Below are 21,847 nucleotides of genomic sequence, written 5' to 3'. Positions count from 1 at the left end.
AGCAGTTAAATGGAACCAAAACAAGGGGTAGAATAGCACAGCAAAGATGCAAGTTCCCTTCTGAGTAATACCCCTCCCCACCCTCTCACTATATATATATATATATATAGGTCTGGTGACTTCTGTTTCAGTGCATCTGAAGAAGTGTGCATGCACACAAAAGCTCATGCCAAGAACAAACTTAGTTGGTCTCTAAGGTGCTACTGGACTATTTATTTATTTTTATTTTTATATATTTCTATTGCCTCAGACCAACACGGCTACCTACCTGAATCTAGAACTTTTGGTTTGTGTTTGTTTTCTGGATTGTTTTTATTGTACACTGAATTGGGTGGCAGGGGGTTGTACACAGCCTTGGTATCGTTTTAATGTGAGGCAACATAGAAAATATTTTAAGTAAATAAATCAAAAACGAACTATTAAGGTGCCTCTTTGCAAATGGATTCTACCTCAATGCAAAGGATTGGAATAGATGACCTCTTACATTACCTCCAGATATTAGGCGCATGTTTCCTGCAAGTCCTCCGTTTTCACTGCACCGCTTATGTTCTTGGGAAGACAGGATCACCAGAGCAAAACTGGAGCTTCTTAGTAGGTTATATACAACCCCAGCCAAGTGCCTCATGCCTATTCCACAGGGAATACCCTGCAGTGCCTGAAAAGCTCAGCACCTGGTTTTAATTTCCTCACAGGTGAGTTATGTCTGGTAATGCTGCAAAGTCTATGGCCTCCCTTGCCCTATGTCAAGGTTATTTACTAGGGCTCTGGGTGTTGCCTCAGACTTTTCTACAATTAGGCAGCCAAAAGCTCGGGGATTTCTGTTTGCATGTTTTAATTTCATGCAGGAATGTCTCCTTCCCTGCCATATTTAACCCCTGCCAAAAGTGATAATTCCAGGTTTGAGCTATGCAGCCAAAAGCAGCAGGACTCAGAAGACTTAACAGGAATTATCACTCTATATAACAGGACAGTGCTGTCCCAATGGTCCAGGAGGCTGAATCCTGCTTTTCAGTAACAATAAAACCACCACACTGATCTCATCTCACAAGTGGCCAACATCAGGTCCAGGAGAGGACTACTGGCCAGTCTCTAGTGGACCATCTCACACTGGCTTGACACTGCGATTTTGCAAAGAATTAAGGACTAGATGGAGACAGACAACTGACTTGGCGAGGCACTTCTTGGATTCTTAAGCCAGAGTCCATGTTCACTTAGCACAGACTAGTTGTACCTTAATTGTTAAGACGAGGAATCCAGTGAAAATATGTTTTTTACAGGTTGATGTAAACAATGGCTGCAACACCACTGTGGCTGTTGGGGTGAATGTACTGCAATAACACTGGTGGTTTTGTGTCTCTGTGATGAAAATAGTGGCTGTTGGCATCTTAGGGGGCCTCTAGACTGTCAGTATTTTGTAAGAGGGATTCAGGCACATACCAGAAGAATTAGGCTTAGGTCGCTAATGTGAATAAAAGTGCTCAGTCACCCTTCTGCAGGAGTGAATATGCCCTTTTCAGTTTCTCTCTGTTTCTCATTTTTCCAATCTTAAATTCAGTTCTCCACATTGCTACGTCATCTTGTGATGTATTTATTTTTAAATTGTCAGCAGTTCTCTGGAAATTTCTCCTGCTCTGCACGTTTTTATGTGCAATGTTGCCTAATGTATGCATTTTTGCAAAGCAATTTCCCCTAAAATAATGCACATTCCTATGTTACTTTCCATAATATACACATTTATATGCACGCCTTACCATAGTATATGCATTTTTGTACACATTAATTGCCTGGAGCATTGCATTGCAAACTGCAGAGAAGCTCACATTTCAAAGGAGAGCAGTGTTTCGGTTTGCATATTGTTTTGGAAAATACAAAGATTTCAAGTTCACCTTTAACAATGAACTGGAGCGTATTTCTCCATGTGTGTGAAGGGGGGCAGGTTATACCACATTGAACAGCAACAGGGGCAGGCAGTTTTATAAACCCTACAACCATGCTGTGATCCCAGTCCCACAGTCCTGCCTTTGCTATTTGTTTAGCATAGTTCAGCTACCCAACAGCAGCAAACTCCATCTAGCTTGGCCAGCACATCACCTCCTAGGGTGAGGTGAGAGCAAGCAAACCTCTCAGGACTTGGAAGGCCTGCCTTGGGCAGTCAGGGAACTGGGAGCAGGGACATGAGTCAGGTCTAAACAAGGAGGGGGGTCCATTTTTCTTTTGTGTGCTGCTCTCACTTCTGAAAACAATGTTTAGGAAACATGTGCTTTTCTTCTTTTCTTTTGTTTTCTTGCTGTGACACCCAACAAGTGTTTCTTATAATTGTATAAACAATCCTCCTCAACTCCCTGACATTGTTTTCACCTTTGGCTGCTTATATCTGTGTACGTGATCAGAGGGCCAAACATCTGCAGGGGAGGTGGCGTGCTTTCTTGTGGTAGACAATGAGCAAAGTACAAAGATACCTGCTAAATTTATAGTCTAGCTTTGAAAGAGATGAATGCAATGAATATAAGAGGGAACCGGGGCACAAGGAAGACGGAAAAGGGCAGCACTATGAAACTGGACCACCAGACTATCTATTTTGGCAAGCTGGTGAGAAGGTGGCATTGCACCTTGCAAAGCCCCCAATCTCTCTACCCCCTTAAAAAATCCATGCCTACTGCAGACTTCTTTCTCCCACCCAGCAAGGCTAGGAAAGCACATAGATCAAGAGTTCTTGCTGGAAATTGCAAGAGGGTGTTTTCCGTTCTGTTCCATCCAGCCTGGCAGTGCTCCAGAAGAGGATGGTTCCGTTTGACACCCCTCAAAAGCTATTTTGATGGGCTAAGCCAGGAGTGGGGAACATTTTTTCAGGCCAGGTGCCACCTTCCTTCAAATCCAGCCTTCTGGGGGGGGGCGCATGCCAGAGGAACAAGGAAATGGAATAGTGGGTGTGGTGAAAATGAAAGTGGGTGTAGTCAGAGCTGATATGGGATACATATAGGCACACAACATGCAGCACACACCACACATATTGACACAACGCACGGGCACAAAATAGCCAGGAGAGCCAAGATGGAAGAGTCATAAATAACTGTCCCAGTCAAGGAGGTTGGCAGGGATGTTGGTGGTGGAGTCACCACTCACAAGGCTTGTGGGAATAGGAAAAAAGAAGCGAAGGGGAACCCGCAGAACAGAACAAGATGGTTCCAATTATCTACTCGAGGACACGTGGAATATTCATGAATATGGAATGTACCTTAGTAACCGGATCTGGGGCTGCAGCCTCTACAAACATCAAGTGAAGCTACGAAGGACACCTCAGGGTCACAAACTGGGCTTTTCTATTTAGTGCAAACAACACATTTTAAATGGCTGTTGACACAGTACACGAGTAGGATTACCACTGTCAGGGCAGCTTATGCCAAGTACACAATGCTTTAGCAAAGTACTAAAGCTGGCGGGACAGAAGGGAACGAGCAACAGAACCACCCACAGCCATTGAGGTCACTTCTGACATCATTACGCCATCATTTCACAATCTGTCTTCAGTCCACGTTATTTCCTGCAGCTGTCAGGGGTGGGGAAGTGATGTATCAGGAGCACAAAGGGGAAATGGAGCAAGTTAAAGAGCCAGGGGGTCGCAACATGAGACTGCTTCTGGTATTGTCAAGTGTTTCGTAAAAATTGAGGCTCGAGACAACCAACCTCTTCCAGGTCACGTCTTAAGCCAGCTTCTGATGGGATATTTAAACTGTGTGAAACCCTTCTGCTGTTAGTTACCAGGAGCATTTGACTGCAGTCTACTTACAAGTAGCGTCTTGTTCCAATGTGGAATTGAAACATTAAAAATACTCAGCTTCCAGGTCACTTGAAAGCTTATTTGAGAAACCAAGACATGGGTGAAGACTCCTGAGATTTGCAGCACCCTTCAGTCCCTGAAGAAAATACCTTTTCCAAATGGTTGTGGTTTCTCTGCAGTGCCTGCAGTGTATATGGTCCTATAAACTTCTACAGACCCTCTAAGTGCCCCTTTTTTCTAGGGATAGTCTCAGATTTGCAGAAGCCATCACAGCTTCTGATTTGATTCCAGAATGTCCCACATTTCCTTAGGACATCCCTATTTTCACTTGGGAAATGTTGGAGGGTATGGAGTTATGCGACCCCCAAGCCAAGGAGATAAGTAATTCTACAATTTTTAGAAGATATCTGAAGGCTTTTAATGTTTTGTTATGTTTTTATATCTGTTGGAAGCTTCCCAGATTGGCAGGGTATTTTTATTTATTTATTTATTTATTATTATTATTATTATTATTATTATTATTATTATTATTATTGAATAGGGCGTACCTATTTTCACCAGAGAAATGTTGGAAGGTATGCCGCTATCTTAGGGTGCAGGGGTTATTATTAAGATTCATTAATCCATTCAGAATAAAATATTTTGTGTGGTTCCCAAAGATGTGATGCTAAGCACAAGTTGTTTGGCAGCAAGTCCTGTTGAACTCGTTGCCATATTCCAAATGGTGTCTCTCTCCCCCCAAGGAACAGGCATGAGCGCAACTTATAAAGCAGGCCCTACTGGCTTTATACTCAGATAGCCTAGTTAAGACAGAGCCAACACCAACCTTTTTGTTCCCTCACGCTGTCAGTTTAATGGAGCTGCTGTCCCACAGCTGCCTGGGAGCTTGGCTCCCTCCCCATGCGGAAGAAGCAATCTGACAAGCTGAGCAGTTGGCAGGCTTCCGAAAGCAACATAAATCACTCCGGATTTTCCACTGCAGCAAGCAGACCTCCAATGGCCAAAAGGCATGAATCGGAGCAGAAAGCAGGACCTCAGAAGCAAAGGTGCTGAGGGCACACGATCCGCCTTCTGTCTGGCTGCTGCTGCTGCTCCTGCACGTCAGCCACTCCATAGTGATAGGGCCAATTAATGAAGCGTGAGCCCTGAGCTGCTTTGGCACCCACACGCAAGCACTTCTTAAAACCTCTGACCAGTTCTTTTTCATGTTAAAAGTGTCGCTGTTTGGGATATCATCCAATCCCCAGGAACCACCACCATCGAATGTGTCCTCAGCAAATCAGTCCATGAACATGAAGTACAATCACACCAATATACAGTCAGATAAAAGGTATCTACTGGGAACCAGGCAGAGGGCCTTCTCAGGAGTGGTGCCCTGTGTAACGCCCTCCCACCAGATGTCAAAGAGAAAAATAACTACCAAACTTTTAGAAGACATCTGAAGGCAGCCCTGTTTAGGGAAGCTTTTAATGTTTAATAGGTTATTGTATTTTAGTGTTCTGTTGGAAGCCGCCCAAAGTGGCTGGGGAAACCCAGCCAGATGGGCGGGGTATAAATAATAAATTTTATTATTATTATTATATCTGTGGATGATGGGGCAAGAATGCTAAAGGATTCTAAAAGACTAGAAACACATTTACGGTGTAATTCTGTGCATTTCCACTCAAAAGCATACCTTACTAAATTCGGTAGGACTTGCTCCCAGTTTTGTACATTTAGAAAATGGCAGCCTTAGAAGGTAAAGGTAAAGGACCCCCGGACAGTTAAGTCCAGTCAAAAGCGACTATGGGGTTGCGGCGCTCATCTCGCTTTCAGGCTAACATTTGTCCACAGACAGCTTTCATGTGGCACAACAGAACACCGTGACGGAAACCAGAGCACACGGAAACGGTGTTTACCTTCCTGCTGCAGCAGTACCTATTTATCTACTTGCACTGGTGTGCTTTCAAACTGCTAGGTTGGCAGGAGCTAGGACTGAGCAATGGGAGCTCACTCCATAACAGGGATTTGAACCGCTGACCTTCTGATCAGCAAGCCCAAGAGGCTCAGTGGTTTAGACCACAGCGCCACCCGCATCCCAATAGATTATCATTTCATAAATGGCAAAGAAGCACCAAAACATGATGTTCAAGCAAGTCATGGATCCTCCATCCACACTCCCAGGGAAAAGTCATGACTCTGCCCCTTGGGACGATATATATGTTCTCAACAGGGGTGCCATTCTTATATACAGAGTCTGTTTCCCCTTTATAGTGTTTTTCTGAATCATCTCTCTGGCTGGTGAGAACTTTAAGGGGTTCAGTGCTACCCAGGTTTGATTTCCTCTGGAAGAAAACCACAGGGGGCTTATGGGATTTGGTGATATTTCACTTTATTTACAAATATACAGGTTGAGCATAAGTGGAGGGACAGCTTAAGACACTTCAACAGACAGCCAAACTTTTGTTCTTCTGTGCCAGACTTAAAACTTTATTATGAATCAGCCGCTTTTTGCTGGCTGAGAGAATGGCTGCTTCTTGAAAACACTGACGTGCTGGACTTAGAAGGTTTTAACAATGTATTTGGGTGGCATGCATATTTGTGGTATGATAAGGTCAAAGCACATAAAGCGTTTAAAAACCATATTGTCAGAAAAGCATTGTTTAATGTCTGGTCAAGATATAAGGACTTGCTTGAAAATAAAACCCCAAGGTGGTTGTCACCAATGGAAGCAAAGGCTCAGAAAAAGCTCAATATGGAGGCCAATTGGCCGAAATATTGGGAAATTTTGGAACAAGAGGGAGACAGATTAAAACTGCAGAGTTTTGAAAAGCTAAAAAATAGAGTGCGAGACTGGCTCCATTATTATCAGATAATGGAGGCATATAATTTGGACAAAAAAAATGGCTTCCAGGTGGAAAAATCAAAATTGGAAACAGAACTGCTAGATCCTAAAATTAAGAATTTGTCAAGAATGTATAACTTGCTGTTGAAATGGAACACTCAGGATGAAGCGGTGAAATCAGCTATGATTAAATGGGCACAAGATGTTGGACATAATATTATGATGGCTGACTGGGAACAGTTATGGACCACAGGTATGAAGTTCACGGCATGTAATGCCTTAAGAGAGAATATAATGAAAATGATCTACAGGTGGTACATGACACCAGTCAAGCTTGCAAAAATTTATCATTTGCCCGAAAATAAATGTTGGAAATGCAAAGAGACTGAAGGTATATTCTTTCACCTTTGGTGGACATGCCCAAGGATTAAGACTTTCTGGGAGATGATCTATAATGAAATGAAAAAGGTATTTAAATATACCTTTCTGAAGAAACCAGAGGCCTTTCTCCTGGGCATGGTCGGCCAATTGGTGTCAAAGAAGGATAGAACTTTCTTTATGTATGCTACAACAGCAGCAAGAATACTTATTGCAAAGTACTGGAAGACACAAGAGCTACCCACCCGGGAAGAATGGCAGATGAAGGTGATGGACTACATGGAACTGGTGGAAATGACTGGCAGAATCCAAGACCAGGGAGAAGAGTCGGTGGAGGAAGATCGGAAGAAATTTAAAGACTATTTACAGAAACATTGTAAAATTAATGAATGTTAGAAGGATGTTGGAATGAAGTTATGTGGTTTTAGCAGAAATGTTATAAGGGTTTAGGAAAAAATAGACTGTTAATTGGTGAAAGGAGGGAAAGTAAAGTTACATCATATTGAGATAAATTACAGAACAAAAATTGGAAAAGATGGAAAGGATTTGCTGAAATAGTTAACCGAATTAGAATACAAAAAAGGGAGGTGTGAGGAGGTCAAGGAAACAAGCAAATGAAAGATAAGTTATGGGAAGATTAGTTGTGTTGTTGTTTTTTCTTTTTTTCTTTTTTCCTTATTGTGATGTGTTGTTTTGTTTTTGTTTAATATGGTGTTTTTACTTTTGCTTTTTGTAACCCTTAAAAATTTTAATAAATATTATTTAAAAAAAACAAACAAACTTTTGTTCTTCTGCTTTGGTCCTAACCCTTATTCTCCATCACTCCCTCCAAATCCCCAGAGAGCAGGACCAATCTACCATGGCTTGGGCATCCCTTTTATTGTCTGAGCCACTCCCCATCCCCACCCAACCTTTCATCTCTTTGGATATGGACTCCCATGAGAATGTTCCCGGGCTCATTCCTAATTTTTAATGCTTAGTCCTTTGGTTCAGAGACAGCACCAACCGATGAGGGGACGTCTCCTGCTCCCTCTTTTATTCCATAGTACATGTCATCCTCTTCTACACTATGCGTAGCTCTGTGTTCCAGTCGTTCAGGCCCTACTGTAGCCAATGCCCCATCTCCTCTGGGGGCAGGAATAGGGCAATGGCTTTGGTTAGGTGCCGTTATCCTTTCATTGCTTTGACCTTGACCTTCCGCTGTCAGGGAATCGATCAGGGCAAAATCTTCATAGGAAGGAAGCTTGAATCTGAGCTGGCTTTCTGTTGGAGACATAGGCTTCGAGACATTTTCCCACCTCTGCAGAAATGGACTGTTGGCTGCAGATTCCACGGAAGAGGCATCAGCTTCCTCTTGGAAAGAAGCGAGTGGCGCCTGGTTAGGAAACTTTTCCGACTCACTAGAATTTAAAGAGAAGGTTCATTGAAGGACATAGCTTCCAAGGCTGATTGTTGAGGTGCTTTGTGTTTCTACTAGGACGTTTATAGTAAATCAAGCTGGGCAGATGCCAGTGGCGTAGCGTGGGTTATCAGCAAGGCAAGTAATTTGCGCCCCCTAACCCATGGATTTGCGCCCCCTAACCCGTGGATTTGCGCCCCCTAACCCGTGGATTTGCGCCCCCTAACCCGTGGATTTCCCTAACCCCCAGATGTTGCGCCCAGTGCGGCCGGCCCCCCCTGCACCCCCCACGCTACGCCACTGGCAGATGCTGTGCTTTTCACCGGCACATCCCTGGTTCTGGAATGACCAGCTGTTGTTGGTTTAATTAACTTGGTTTCTAAGGGTAAATTAAATATTATTGACCATGCCAGCCCAACAGCATTGTTTTGATCTTGAACTTAAGAGTCACCAATGTGGTCTCCTCCAGATGTTCTTGGACCCAACTCCCATCATCCCCCGGCCAGCATGCCCAATGGTCTGAGTTAACAGGAGTTGCACTCCACCTGGAAGGCATTGCACTTGTGATGCCTGCTTTAACTAGAAGGAACAACACCGGGCAGTACAGACTGTGTTGGCTTTTCATTGATACAGAGCTAGCATGCATCTTATATTTAGCTCCACCTTCTATGGGGATGGTAACATTAGCTGATTAATCTAACAAATTAATCAACTAATGTTGCCAATCAGTTAGATTAATCAATTAAAGAACATAAAAACGTAAGAAGAGCCTTGCTCTGGATCAGGCCAGTGGTCCATTTAGTCCAACATCTTCTTGTCACAGTGGCCGACCCCTGTTCAGTTTTGTTCAGTTCGAAAGGAGCTCCCAGATAAACAATCAGTGGTGCACTCTCTCTCTCTCTCTCTCACGCACTTTCCCTCTCTGTATATACACTCTGTGTGTGTGTGTGTGTGTGTGTGTGTGTGTAGTATATATATATATCATTGTGCCATATCTCACACATAGAAAAGGATATAATTTCTAACATAGAATATTATATATTTTCAAAGATTGTGTCGGTTCTGACACCTACATTAGTAACATTGTTTTATGCAGATGTTCATTTATTCATTTTGTTTAATCAAGCAATGAAAATGCATACAACCAACTAATATTTATATAATTTGACAACCATCCCGCCTTTGCAAACTTTTCTCTATCCACAGTGCCTAACAGAAATCACCAAGAGTGACCATAAGGTTCAGGGTGGTGTGCAATTCAAACCAGCCCCTGAACGCACCGCATGGGCTACTCACCAGTACAACCTTGCAGCGTCCTTCTGGGACGTTGGGTCCTTGCAGGAGTCTCCATCGCTTTCTGAATCCCTGTGGACCTCTGCCTTGGCCTGTACAACAGGCTGGGTACATCCTTCTGCCCTGACCGGTGGGAATGGGGCAGACAGAACGCCCACAGATTCTGCACCCGCCACTTTCATCTGGATCTGTTCATAAGACGGCAGGCTTTTCTCATAGACTTCAGCTTCTTTCTGGCTGGTGTAAGGTGTCTGGGAACTGAGCAAACAACACAAGAAAGTGGAATATTACTTCACCAGATTTGTTACATCTGTTATTAACAGGGGACAGGAATCTGATGATTTGCTGATCCAGAAAATTTGAGCAGCTTCAGAGGACATAGCATTTCTCTAGTCATGTTTGCTTCCTCTTAAGTGTGTTGCAGTTGTTCGTTATCTGGATTTGAGCTGTCAGGAGACCTGCTTTTCTTACCTGTCCTCCATTCCCTCCTGCATGACTAGGAGAAAGGGACATACAAAATCCATCAGTCTGTATGCCAGGGCTATGCTGCCTTCAGCTACTTTAGTTTCACTTTCCTTTCTGTTGTTGGCAATTGGAGTATTATGGGAAATTGTCTTGCGCTGTTAAGAAGCCTGTTTAAGGGAAGTTGATGGGTGGAGTGTGGTGGGAAGGGAGATCTGAGCAAGTAAATGACATATAGCCAGGAATGGGGTAGCCCCTGGACGCCTCTGAGGCCGGGCTAATGCACAGTAGGCTGGTGCCGGGTCCAGGTTTTCAATCAGAAAAACAGTTGCTTATGAAGCACATAAAATAGGCCTTCTGGCAGCAGGCTGTGCTCTTGCCCTTAGTCAATGTTGAGAGGAAGGGAAGAAGTGACTAATGAACTTGGTACAAAGCTTTATACAGCTTGGGACCAGGATAGCCAAAGATTATCTCACCCCTGGGACTCAGCTACATTAGTAAAGAAACAACTATTTGAATGTGCTATAAACATACAACACCAGATGGTGCCAGAGAGCAGAAAAAAATTATATGCGATTTTCCATAAAGTTTTTTCTTTCTTTTATTATAACGGATCTAATTTCTGGCTTATTTATAGCGGTTTTCCCCTGTGTGTAGATCCACCCTATATATACCCAACCTGTCACTGCACTCTGCAGGAGATCACCTCCTACAAATACCATTTCACCAGGATTTATCCATCTCTAGGGTGAGAGAGGCACTGTTCTGAAGAAGCTTGGATATGAGGTGGAAGATGGAGAAGAAGCTCTTTTAAGCTGCTATACTTTTATCTTGATTGACCAGTTATAGCTTCTGCACAGCCCAGAGAGACAAGGCCAAAGGAGCTGCTGTTCTTATGGCCAGTGCAGAATGAATCCCAAGGAAGCCCACATTCTTTTTCTGGATTGGATTATATATAGCAGGGCTAGACACTGAAATGAGATGGAGGTTGCAATCCTATACATACATCTGAGAGTAAGCCACATTGAACTCAATGAGATCTATTTCTAAGCAGAGAAGTATAGGATTGTGCTGTAAACGCCTTTTGCTTTCCTATGCATGGGTCTCCAAAGCTGTTCCATGCTTTACACACTAACACACATACCTCTGAGGAGCTTCATATTTTCCCTAAAGACACCGCTTTTCTCCTGTATAAAAATACACTTAAATTGTGCAATTCACTGCCCTGTGCCAGCGTTTCCAGACATTGACCTTGTCCCTCTGTGGAACACAGTTTGCAATATGCACAGGCGAGTACTGTATTCTAATTAAAAAGTAGATTACAGACTGTTGAGTTGAAGCTTACAGGCTTGGTTTCCGCAAACATACCTGTTCTTCTCGGGAATCTCATTTTGAACAGATGAAGCAGCAGTGTTCTTTGCAAGAAACTTCTCAGACTCCACATCAACAGAAACTACTCTGATCTGGGGAGGGAAAGCAGGGAAGTAAGGGAAGATAACTCCTTGGAACAAGGGGGTTATTTCCTCCCATCAAATGAGCAGCTACACACAAAAACATGCACAAACACTGAATTTAATTAAGAAAATGTGATGTATCATTTGGATCTCAGATAAAGCTCAGGAGGCCGTCCACTCTGGGCAAAGTGATTCTTTCTCACCTACCTCCAAGGAGATGTAGGGGTTCCCTAGAAGAAAGATTTTTTATTTTTACATTCTGAACTGTGTCTTCAATCAAATCCTAGATTTTCAGAAAGAAGATTCAAGCTGCACCTCCAACAGGGAACAGCCTTAGATTCGCCATTACCTAACTTATTCTTTCTACAGTTCCCACTGCATTATATTGTGGCACCATTCTAATACCTATCCTGCAACGGCATCATTATTTTTGTGGCAACTGTAAGGAAACCAATGTGTAAAATAATTTATTAATCGAGCGGATACCAAAAAATTGATTGCTTTGCAAGTAAAATATTTTTTCAGTTTCTACTTCTTAAAAGGCTAACAAGCTCAAAAAAGAGTAGGGGACATATAATCCTGCAGTTTCCAAGAGCCCAAATATATTCTTGGGAATTCTGAGTTTGATACCCCCAAAATGCAACTGTTGAAGGCACATTCTTTGGAAAAAACGGAAAAGTAGACTTTTTTCCTACCTTCGGGTAGCACTGGCACATGCTCCAAATGATCCCTGCAGCGATAACCAAGGCCCCTAAGGTACAAAAGGTGATGTAGATCTGGGGCTTGTCCACACTCATGATGAACATTCCGATCATCACCAGAAAAACTCCCAAGACGATGAGCCCATGGCGAAAAGTTTTCTCTTCAGCCATTGGGATCCAGGAAGAGAGATTGAAATCGAGGTAATTTCTGGGCAGGCTAGTTCATGGAAAGAGCTTGCGCTGGAAAGGTGTGGGTGGTGGTGGGGAGTCCAGAAAGGCTGGGTAGCCCTTCACCTGTCCCTGACCCACACCAGCCCTCCTCACTCTGGTGCACTGCAAGGAGATGGTGCAGAGAGCCAGCAAGGGGACGAGTGTCAGCTGCAACCTTCAGACCAGTCCTGCCCAGGTCTCAGCCAGCCAGCTTTTAATGGGTTTGTAATGAATGCAAACAAGATCCTTCCATTCACACATGAGTAACATTGCCCAGGGACACTTCACAATAACCTTCCCCCTAGGTATATACAGCGCAAAAGCTGAGCATGCTTTGCCAAAGGGGTGTGGACTCAGGAGGGGAGGTTTTAGGACCCTTCTAGAACGGGATCCCAGCTGCCAGGTTTCAGAGGCTCACTGGTGAATTAGGAAAACAGTACCCAGAGAGCCAACTGACTGGTCCACAGTCTGGTCCTTTGTCTAGACCTTAAGGGGACTCTGGTGGGACAATAACCTTCCTGCCTCTGTGTGTTGTCAGATGGCATGGCCTTCGCAGTGTGCAATCTTGCACGGATGACAGTGGTGGTTTCTCCAGGCTCTGGAAAATGAAGTTATTGCTTATGAAAGGCAAATAGGAAGGAGGATTCACAAGATCACTTATTCCCCCCCCCCCATGTGTTCTTTCAGTCAGACCAGTTATCACAATGGCTACATTTTGCTCCTGTAACCCCCCCCACCTCCCCACCCCATTGCTTTCACAGAGGCAAGTCTCATAACTCAGTTATGTGGGGCAGGATAAATTTAATCCCTCATGGAGATGAGCCATTCACTATCAAATGTCAATCATAGCCCCACCCTTTAAAGCGCTTTCTCAAAATCATTCATTAACAGTTATATTGACAAACTTCAGGCTGCATTCCCTGTACTCATTTACCTAGGAGGAAGCCCTGTTTAATTCAATGGGACTTACTTCTGAGTAGACCTGTATAGGATTCCACTAGAAGTCATTTGACTAGCTTTAATAGTCTGCTAATGAATGTTGATAGAGTGGAAGTTTCTATTCATCCTTCCCCCTAAAAAAATTGTGTGTGTGTGTGCCTGCCTGCCTGCCTGCCTGCCTTAGGAACCATTCTCACAGTCCTTGTTGGCGCTTGCTAGTTTTGAGTTTATATGCAGGATTTTAGTAAACGGTCCATTTTTACAATTTTTTTCTTGGATGAATGAAAAATCGCCACCCTTTTCTTGTCTCTGCGTGGCTTTGAAATGCAGTTCCTCGTATTTTCTTTCCCACCTGTCAGGGGATATATTAGTGAAATCAGAAATAATATGAATTTCATTTTTTTATGTTATAGTTAGGTGAATGGGCTTGGAGGCAAGGGAGATCGCTTAGGTTATGGCCTTTTCTCCTCAAGCAGATGATAATATTCTGCTGGGTCCGTCCCCCCCCCCCCCCCTCCTTAAAAACTTTTGAGATTTGTAGAAGGAAAACGTTCTGGGAGTAGGTTGCCATCTAGTGGGCATTTTACACAGCTGCTCCACCAAAAGTGCTGTGGAAAGCTGAAGAAAGCTAGCCTAAATTATGAACCTTCAAAAATGGAAGTTGTTCACATATCAGAAACCTAAATAATCCTCCCCCCAAACCTTTCTTCTGATTGTTTCTCGATTCTTCAAGTGCATATATACCCTTCCAGTTTATTAGCAACCTACATTGACAGTGGGGCAAACCCTGGCGAGCCCACTGCCAGTCAGTCTGAATGATGCTGAGCTGGATGGACAAATTGTCTGATTTGGGGAATTTCTAAACTTACCAATTATAGATATAATTGCTGGGGGAGAAGTTTGCAGATATTTTGCCATGCTGGCCCATGGTGTCAGCATTATTCAGCCGAGTCTTCCAGAACAATGAACTCACAAACACACATTTCTTTTCTACCACGAAAAAGCCCCGACTTTTCTGAAAGATCTGTAATGGATCCCCAACATCTTCATTTGTGCAGTATGTTAGCAAGCACCATCCTGGTTTCTGGGTTGAGGGGGTTGGTAGGTATGGCTAGGAAGACATCTATTTTACACCACCTCCCTCTGACCAGTACAAGCTGTCAGTTTGTGAGCTCTGTTCAGAGGAATGGCATGGTCTATGAAGATGATGCTACTGAATCCAAGCACTGTTTGTGACAGCAATTGTAAGCTGCAGAAAACAACATTTCATCACAATAACCAGGTTCACCAAAGCCATGTAGTTCCTCTTCTAATCTCCCATACTCCCACAAGATTAGAATCCTGGAATACTAGGCATAAATTTGTTTTAAGCCATGAAAGGGCTATTCCCCCTGCTCATGCTCATAACTTCCAATATTTACTGACTGGATGAATATAGGGGTATGTAAGAGTTGCGATGACAACCATGGAACTTCCCTCAACTCAGGCAAAACCCTCCATTAGTGTGGAAAGAAAAACCCCACATTCACTCTAATAGCAACAGCGTATGACCAAAGGGGCAGACAATCAGCTACAAATTCACTCTTAAAAGAATCTGATCGAACAGCAACTGTTCCACCATAGAGGTAAATGTAGAAAGGCCCCGAGTAAGGTAGCTCCCCAAGCTCCTAAGAAGTTATCTTTATTTGGCCATCCATACATTTTCAGTTCATATTTTTGGAGCTTTGGCTTCAGTTACTAGCCCCTAGTGGAAATATCCTTCTCTAACAAGAATAGCTCTTGAGAGAGTCGACACCAGATGAGGCATGAATCTTGCTCCAGTAGTCATTGAAACACACCATTATCAGCTGTTGACATTAATCACAGCTTTCACAGCACACATTAGATACGCAATAGACCCTGAAGAGCAGTCTGAGAAGTCCAGCTTTGATAAAAGATGGATGCAACTGAGCCAATATAAGCTGATGTGTGAAGTGGTCCTCAATCTTGCATCCCACCATGACCAAACATATGTCTCTAAGGCAGGGGTGAGAAACCTGTGGCCCTCCAAATGTTGGGTATCTTCTTATCTTATCTTTAGCGATCACTCGTAGCCTAGTAAGACCGTCTTCCATAAACAAGGTTTTAACAATGAGTCCGTAAGTGACTGTGGAGGCCAAGTCTGGATCCACACATCCTTCCACAGGGGGTACATCTGGGGCTGATGGGAATAGGAGTCCAGCAACATCTGGAAGGCCACAAACTCCCAACCCCTGCTTTAGGAAGCCTGCAAGCAGGGCATGGAAGCTATAGGTCTTCTCCACAAGTGTTCCTCTGGTTATGAAGTGGTGCGCTCTGTGTCCAAAAATGGAAATTCCACAGAATCATGGATTCTGTGGCCTCTCTCCAGCCCTTGAGGTGCCTGCACATTTCATACCACTCTGTCCCAGGTTATGAAGCGATGAACAAACCATCTAATGCACCTTAGGGAAGAGACATCATAAAAGGAATTTCATACAAGCAAAATCAATCAATCATGCAGCTAAGTTTATAACCAGATTCAAGTGGGTGGTAAGCAACTGTCAATAACAGCTGTAGTTGCACTCCAGTTGCTTCAGGTTCTTTTGCTACGTTTACAGCTTTTGGATTTTGGGATTGCATTTGGGTTGACATGTGTAGCATTTTTCAGCACAGTATATCATATGTGTATCCTATCTCAAGCAATCCTTTCAGGTGTATGGGAGGAAGGAGCGGAATACATCTATGCCATGTAGAGTGGGGGATACAGACTTTGGTGTAGTTGCTGGCATCTGCCTGTCTCGAGAGACAATGGAGTGTGCCTCCAGGGGTGAAGTCAAACCAATGTGTTAGCAGCACTGAAGTGACCTTCCCAGGACACAAACATGGGCAGTGTGCATAGAGGTCCTGGGCTTGCTGATGTGGTACAAAGGAAAGCAGAGCAATACTTTTGGCACCAGCTTGGCTGCAGGAATTGCTAGAAGGATGTGTACAAGGCGCCATCCAACCATCTTAGGGACTCTGCTCCTGATTGTGTAAGGTTTACTCCTTAGCCTTTTCTTCTCCCGAAGATGTCCCACAAGGAAGCGGAGGTTTAGGATCAGAGTTTTCCTTCTCTTAGATGGGTTACCTTCCTAGGTTGACAACCCCCATCTGTACCTCACTTTCCTCTATAGCGCATGAAGATAGCACCTTCTTGACCATTGGACCGCTCTTGGTCTTGTTCACTCAGTCTGCCAGAGCCTGTCTTCACATGCAAGGGAAATCCCTAACTCACCAAGGGTTTGAGGCCAATCGGGTATCCTCACCTGGTTAGCTGGCCAGTTGAAACCATTTCCTGGGGCTGCTGTTGCATGCTGACTGCTTCTAGGAGCCACAGGTGAGAGCTGAGTGCAGGGTGGGGACCAAAAGAGGACAAACTACCCCAGAAGAAGCATGACGTGTACCCCACCAGAGGTACTACCCCTCCCCTAGCACCCCATACCACCCTTTGGCGTAGTACAGGTTATGCAAATCCATCCTTAAATCTTTTCCAAATTTTGCCTGAATCACTTTAAGGGCAAAGGAATTAAAGTCATTGTCCTTTGTTTCCCGCATGGTTAATCCTCTGTTTTAAAAGCAAGCAAAGTCTTATCTTAAAAAGTCTCTTGAACTTTTGCTTCTTGAAATTGTGTGTAATCCAGCACAATGGAATGCAGGAAACTCACGATGAACCTAAAAGTTGGCTGCCGGCTGAGTGCCTGATCCACAAGAGGCATCTTTGCAATGTGTGAAGTAGTCACTCCTCTGCACAGAAAGCTGAAAAATCAAGATTAGATGCTCCTATAATTATTTTCCACTTGATCTGGGGTTTCCCTTCTCACAGTTTATGCTGCAAATGGCTGTCGCACATTCCCTTTCAGTAAGGAAGCATGGGGATTATTGTTGATGAGGCTGGTCTAGTTGGATATTTCAGTCAAGGAAGAAAGGAGTAATAATTATTTAGGATTCCAGAACTATTTGTACCATCTCTTTAAAGCTGTTTTCATAAAGTGTTTCACAAATCCTCTTGATCTTCATGATAGTTAAGTCAGACATAACACCTCCAAGCCACTGAAGAATTACCAATCTTAAAGTGTTAGGAGAGCTTTCAACAATAATTACAGCAACAAATCAGGAGTAAAGTATCATGGGAAATGTTATGTACTGAGCTGAATCCTAGAACAATATGATCCAGAATGCAGCAGTCTGATTGGTCCGCAGGAACCTCCCAATCCAGCTCCAGGTGGAAGTGAATCAGCGACCTGATTGGCCTGCAGGAGCAGCCAATCAGGCTTCTGGAGGAGGTGAATCCACAAACTGATTGGCCTACAGGAGCAGCCCGGAATTAGCCAATCACGCAGGGCCCATTGTGTAATTAATGTATATATAGCTAGACGTTTTGGGGAGATTCATTCATTGCTACTATGAGTTGAATAAAGAACATGAAATTCACACTCAAGAAATGTATCCATGCTAGGTTTATGTGGAAGCCCCTGATAAATTTCAGAGCTGCATTTAAAGTCCATTTCATTTGAAATGATCACTAGCAAAATCCAGCATGTTTTAAGTGCTGATGTTCCCCTCCCCCTCCCCCTGTTCAGCTTTTTACGAAGAGATTATATTCTGTCTCTGAAGCACTAATGTAATTTTACTGCAGAAGGATTAACTTTTCAATGAAATTAGAGATGGTAAATCAGATGAAGAGAAGTGATTTCACTGGCTTGGCATCTTTCATGTCAGGGTTGCCAGCTTTTCTCCTGGCCCTGATCCTGAGCGCTGAGCAACAGCCCAAAGTGAAGAAATTAAACATGTTATGCTTGCCTCGTAGAGAGACAAAACAATGGGGAAAGGCACAGGAGCAGGGCTATTAAAACACTGGCAGCCCTTTATTCATGGATGCAGAAGGTGGTTGTGGTTGCTGCTGTTGTTTTATACCCTGGCCATTTGGCTGGGTTGTCCCCAGTGGTGTAGCATGGGGGGTGCAGGGGGGGCCGGCCGCACCGGGCGCAACATCTGGGGGTTAGGGTTAGGGGGCACAAATCCACAGGTTAGGGGGCGCAAATTACTTGCCTTGCCCCGGGTGCTGACAACCCACGCTACGCCACTGGTTGTCCCAGCCATTCTAGGTGGCTTCCAACACATATAAAAACATAATAAAACATCAAACATTAAATATCGTCCTGACACAGGGTTGCCTTCAGATGTCTTCTAAAAGTTGCATGGTTAATTATCTCTTTGACATCTGAAGGGAGGGTGCTCCACAGGGCAGGCGCCACTACTGAGAAGGCCCTCTGCCTGGTTCCCTGTAACTTTGCTTTTCACAGTGAGGGAACTGCCAGAAGGCCCTCAGAGGAGTTCAGGCTGAACGATGGAGGTGGAGATGCTCCTTCAGGTATACTGTGCCAAGGCTTTTTGGGGCTTTAAAGGTCAGCACCAACACTTTGAATTATGCTCAAAAACGTATTGTGAGCCAGTGAAGATCCTTTAGAACCAGTTTTATAAGGTCTAATATCAAACAGAGTAGACTTTACTTCTGGGTAAACTTGCATAGGATTGTGCTTTACATTTAACTAGGTAGCATGGGGAAAGATTAAACAGGAATACATATAGAGAAGATAATCTAATATTGAGTGCAGTTAATTTCAGAGTAGAATATTTCCCTTTAACCAATAAAAGGGTGCAACCCTGCTAAAAATACCAGACTTAATTGCGTTCCCGATGCTGCCAGATCCATTGTCTAACACCCACATAACCTATTCTGTAGTTTGAAGGAAGAATTGATCGAACATGTGACAGACGATACCACGCTGCACACAATGCTGCCTTTCCCCGAATTACCTGAAACTTAATTTGAGGGTTCCAGATGTGAAGTTTGCCAGATCTTTGGGTGCTGAAGGCACTTCTTAAAGGAACATTAATATGTGTCACCTTGCCCCTTAAGGAATTATAATTTCAGTTATTTATTGTAAGCAATCCTCAAGCTGAGGCTGAGAGAGAGAGAGAGAGAAAGAAAGAAAGAAAGAAAGAAAGAAAGAAAGAAAGAAAGAAAGAAAGAAAGCTTTGTAAGGGTTCTATTTTATGTGACAAAATTGGCAGGCTACAAATATTGAGTAATCCAAGCTGTCTTTTATGTGGTAGTGATGCATCCTAGGATAACTTCACGCTTGGCTCCCAGATCAACCCACATTTAATATCCACTGCAGAGCCACCCAACATGGCTGAGCCATAAACGTGGGTTGATCTGTGAGCTGAGTGCGCATATTATGAGGTGTCCGCAGACTCAGTGCTGCTTTACTTCCTACTGAATTCGGCCACGCTCCACTCAGTCCACATTTCTCATCATAGCAGTTTGATCATACACACTGACCTAATTCTTAAAATCAAATCAACTCCTTATTAACATTGGGGGTTTTTTTCCCCTCCCCTCTTTTGCCTTCAAACCTTTAATTTTGTAGTTCTGATCCCATTTGCTAAAGTCTGGATTCTTTGCTTGCAATTGTTTTTGCCTGAGCAATTTTTGTTGGAAAGTTTCCCTTTTTTTTTGCTGTCCTTCTTAACCTTTCCTCATAAATTTGCACCCCCACCTAAGGTATACTTATGCTTCTAATGTTGGGGTGGGCTGAGTTGTACACTGAACAAGGACACCCATAACTTCTTTACAGAAGGAATCATTGTGGAGTATTGTCACCTAGACACCTTCTCCAGGCTGGGGAGCAATGGTTGCAGTGTATTGTAACCGCTCCATTGTTGGTGTTGCAAAGGGGAGGGGACTATTTCAAATTGACATTTACAGGCAGATGACAAAAGAAAACCTGAATAACTGGGCCGTCTATATCCCTCACAGCGATCTCTTGTTTCTTCACTATTTAGTAAACAAACATTTGGAAAAAAAGGTGTCATGCAAAAAGGTTACAACTTCCCCCTTGAGACACATACAGGAACAATTCTGTTCTCTAAAGTGGTTCTATGGTGCTGGAGGAGACTCTTGAGAGTCCCATGGACTGCAAGAAGATCAAACCTATCCATTCTTAAGGAAATCAGCCCTGAGTGCTCCCTGGAAGGACAGATCCTGAAGCTGAGGCTCCAATACTTTGGCCACCTCATGAGAAGAGAAGACTCCCTGGAAAAGACCCTGATGTTGGGAAAGATGGAGGGCACAAGGAGAAGGGGACGACAGAGGACAAGATGGTTGGATAGTGTTCTCGAAGCTACCAGCATGAGTTTGACCAAACTGCAGGAGGCAGTGGAAGACAGTGGAAGACAGGAGTGCCTGGCGTGCTCTGGTCCATGGGGTCACAAAGAGTCGGACACGACTAAATGACTAGACAACAACAGCAGCAGCAACAATGTCGTTCTTGGCTTCAGGACGATTCAACGCCAGCATTGTCTTCCATGGAGCTAAGTGACCTTGGGGTTGCAAATGGAGAACTCGGTCCGATCTTAGGTACTGTATCAACATACAGCTATTGGTCATATTTTTATGTATAGCGGAGGGAATATTTTTCTCCCTCTCTCTCTCTCTTAACATTTAGACTACCTTTTGGCATAGTGTGGGAGCAACAGCACATGTTCTGTTTCATTGGTTTGTGTTGTGGCTTAAATATTGCGCTATGCCACCCACGCTAACTTACTTTTTACAATATTGAACCAGGTTTTATATCAGTAAAGTTTGTTATGGTGTCCTATCCAAAATAAAAAAAAGCAGCAGCACACATCCTGTGCTCTGAATTCCTGAACAAGGTTGCTACCTTTGTTTCTGAGAGTCTCTGTACTTTAATAACTGTGCGATAGCAACATTCAGATCAGGTGATTTCTTTTTCACACTGCGGAGATGTAGTGATGTTTCACCTATTGAATGCTTGTCTGTCACCCGCCCAGTTAACTCTTGGATGGAGGGGGCTCTTCACAACATGACCTCTGTTGGGTTGGTTCCCTCATCTACCTGTGGCTCCTCAAGGGCTTATCTGGTGGGGAATGGTGTCAACAATAACTCAGGCCTACTCACCATTTTAATTTCTCACAGTAGCCTAGCTTCATGGCTTCCATTTATATGACCAGTAATTGATTCTTGTTGTTTGCATCTGATCACATAACACACAAAAGCCAGGTTTATGACACAAACAGGCTCTTACCATTTTCCTGTCTTGGGTAGGGCAGGGCCAGGGTTCACAGCTAACTGGGAGCAAACCCGCAGCCTGCCCACTTCCAAATACTTCCTATCAGAACTTCCCTAGCAGTCACAATTTAGAATCAGGAGTAAACTATTGTAGAATAGGCATAAATTCAACCGTAACCCCTTTTGCCAGCATGGAGATGCAATTGAGAAATATTTACCTGTTGGATTCCTGCCTGTTTTGCAACTGGTAAAAACACAGAAGTCTTGGCATATCC

The 21,847-nt window shown here is 43.7% G+C and overlaps 1 protein-coding gene across 1 annotated transcript; it reads right to left on the bottom strand.

Moving 5' to 3' along the window:
• Window positions 1-7,777: 7,777 nt before the first annotated feature.
• BSND (barttin CLCNK type accessory subunit beta) lies at window positions 7,778-12,640 on the bottom strand. The gene is made up of 4 exons (XM_079982451.1): window positions 12,284-12,640; window positions 11,503-11,597; window positions 9,676-9,930; window positions 7,778-8,380 (listed from the first exon to the last, which is right to left on the bottom strand). Exons 1-4 carry the CDS (start codon window positions 12,458-12,460, stop codon window positions 7,957-7,959), a joined length of 951 nt encoding a protein of 316 aa, XP_079838577.1. The 5' UTR covers window positions 12,461-12,640; the 3' UTR covers window positions 7,778-7,956.
• Between the last annotated feature and the right edge of the window lie 9,207 nt (window positions 12,641-21,847).

This window comes from Podarcis cretensis, assembly GCF_951804945.1.
Source record: "Podarcis cretensis genome assembly, chromosome: 6".
Classification (NCBI taxonomy): Eukaryota; Metazoa; Chordata; class Lepidosauria; order Squamata; family Lacertidae; genus Podarcis; species Podarcis cretensis.
Note: the sequence above shows the minus strand (reverse complement) of the source record. Positions and strands in the feature narration are given on the sequence as shown.

What these genes read in the sequence shown, in the direction of transcription:
- BSND (XM_079982451.1), bottom strand. Translation starts at nt 12,460, where the DNA reads ATGGCTGAAGAGAAAACTTTTCGCCATGGGCTCATCGTCTTGGGAGTT. An exon ending in GAGATTCCCGAGAAGAACAG is followed by an intron (nt 9,931 to 11,502) that starts GTATGTTTGCGG and finishes TTGTTTGCTCAG; the next exon opens with TTCCCAGACACCTTACACCA. An exon ending in GACGCTGCAAGGTTGTACTG is followed by an intron (nt 8,381 to 9,675) that starts GTGAGTAGCCCA and finishes TTTAAATTCTAG; the next exon opens with TGAGTCGGAAAAGTTTCCTA.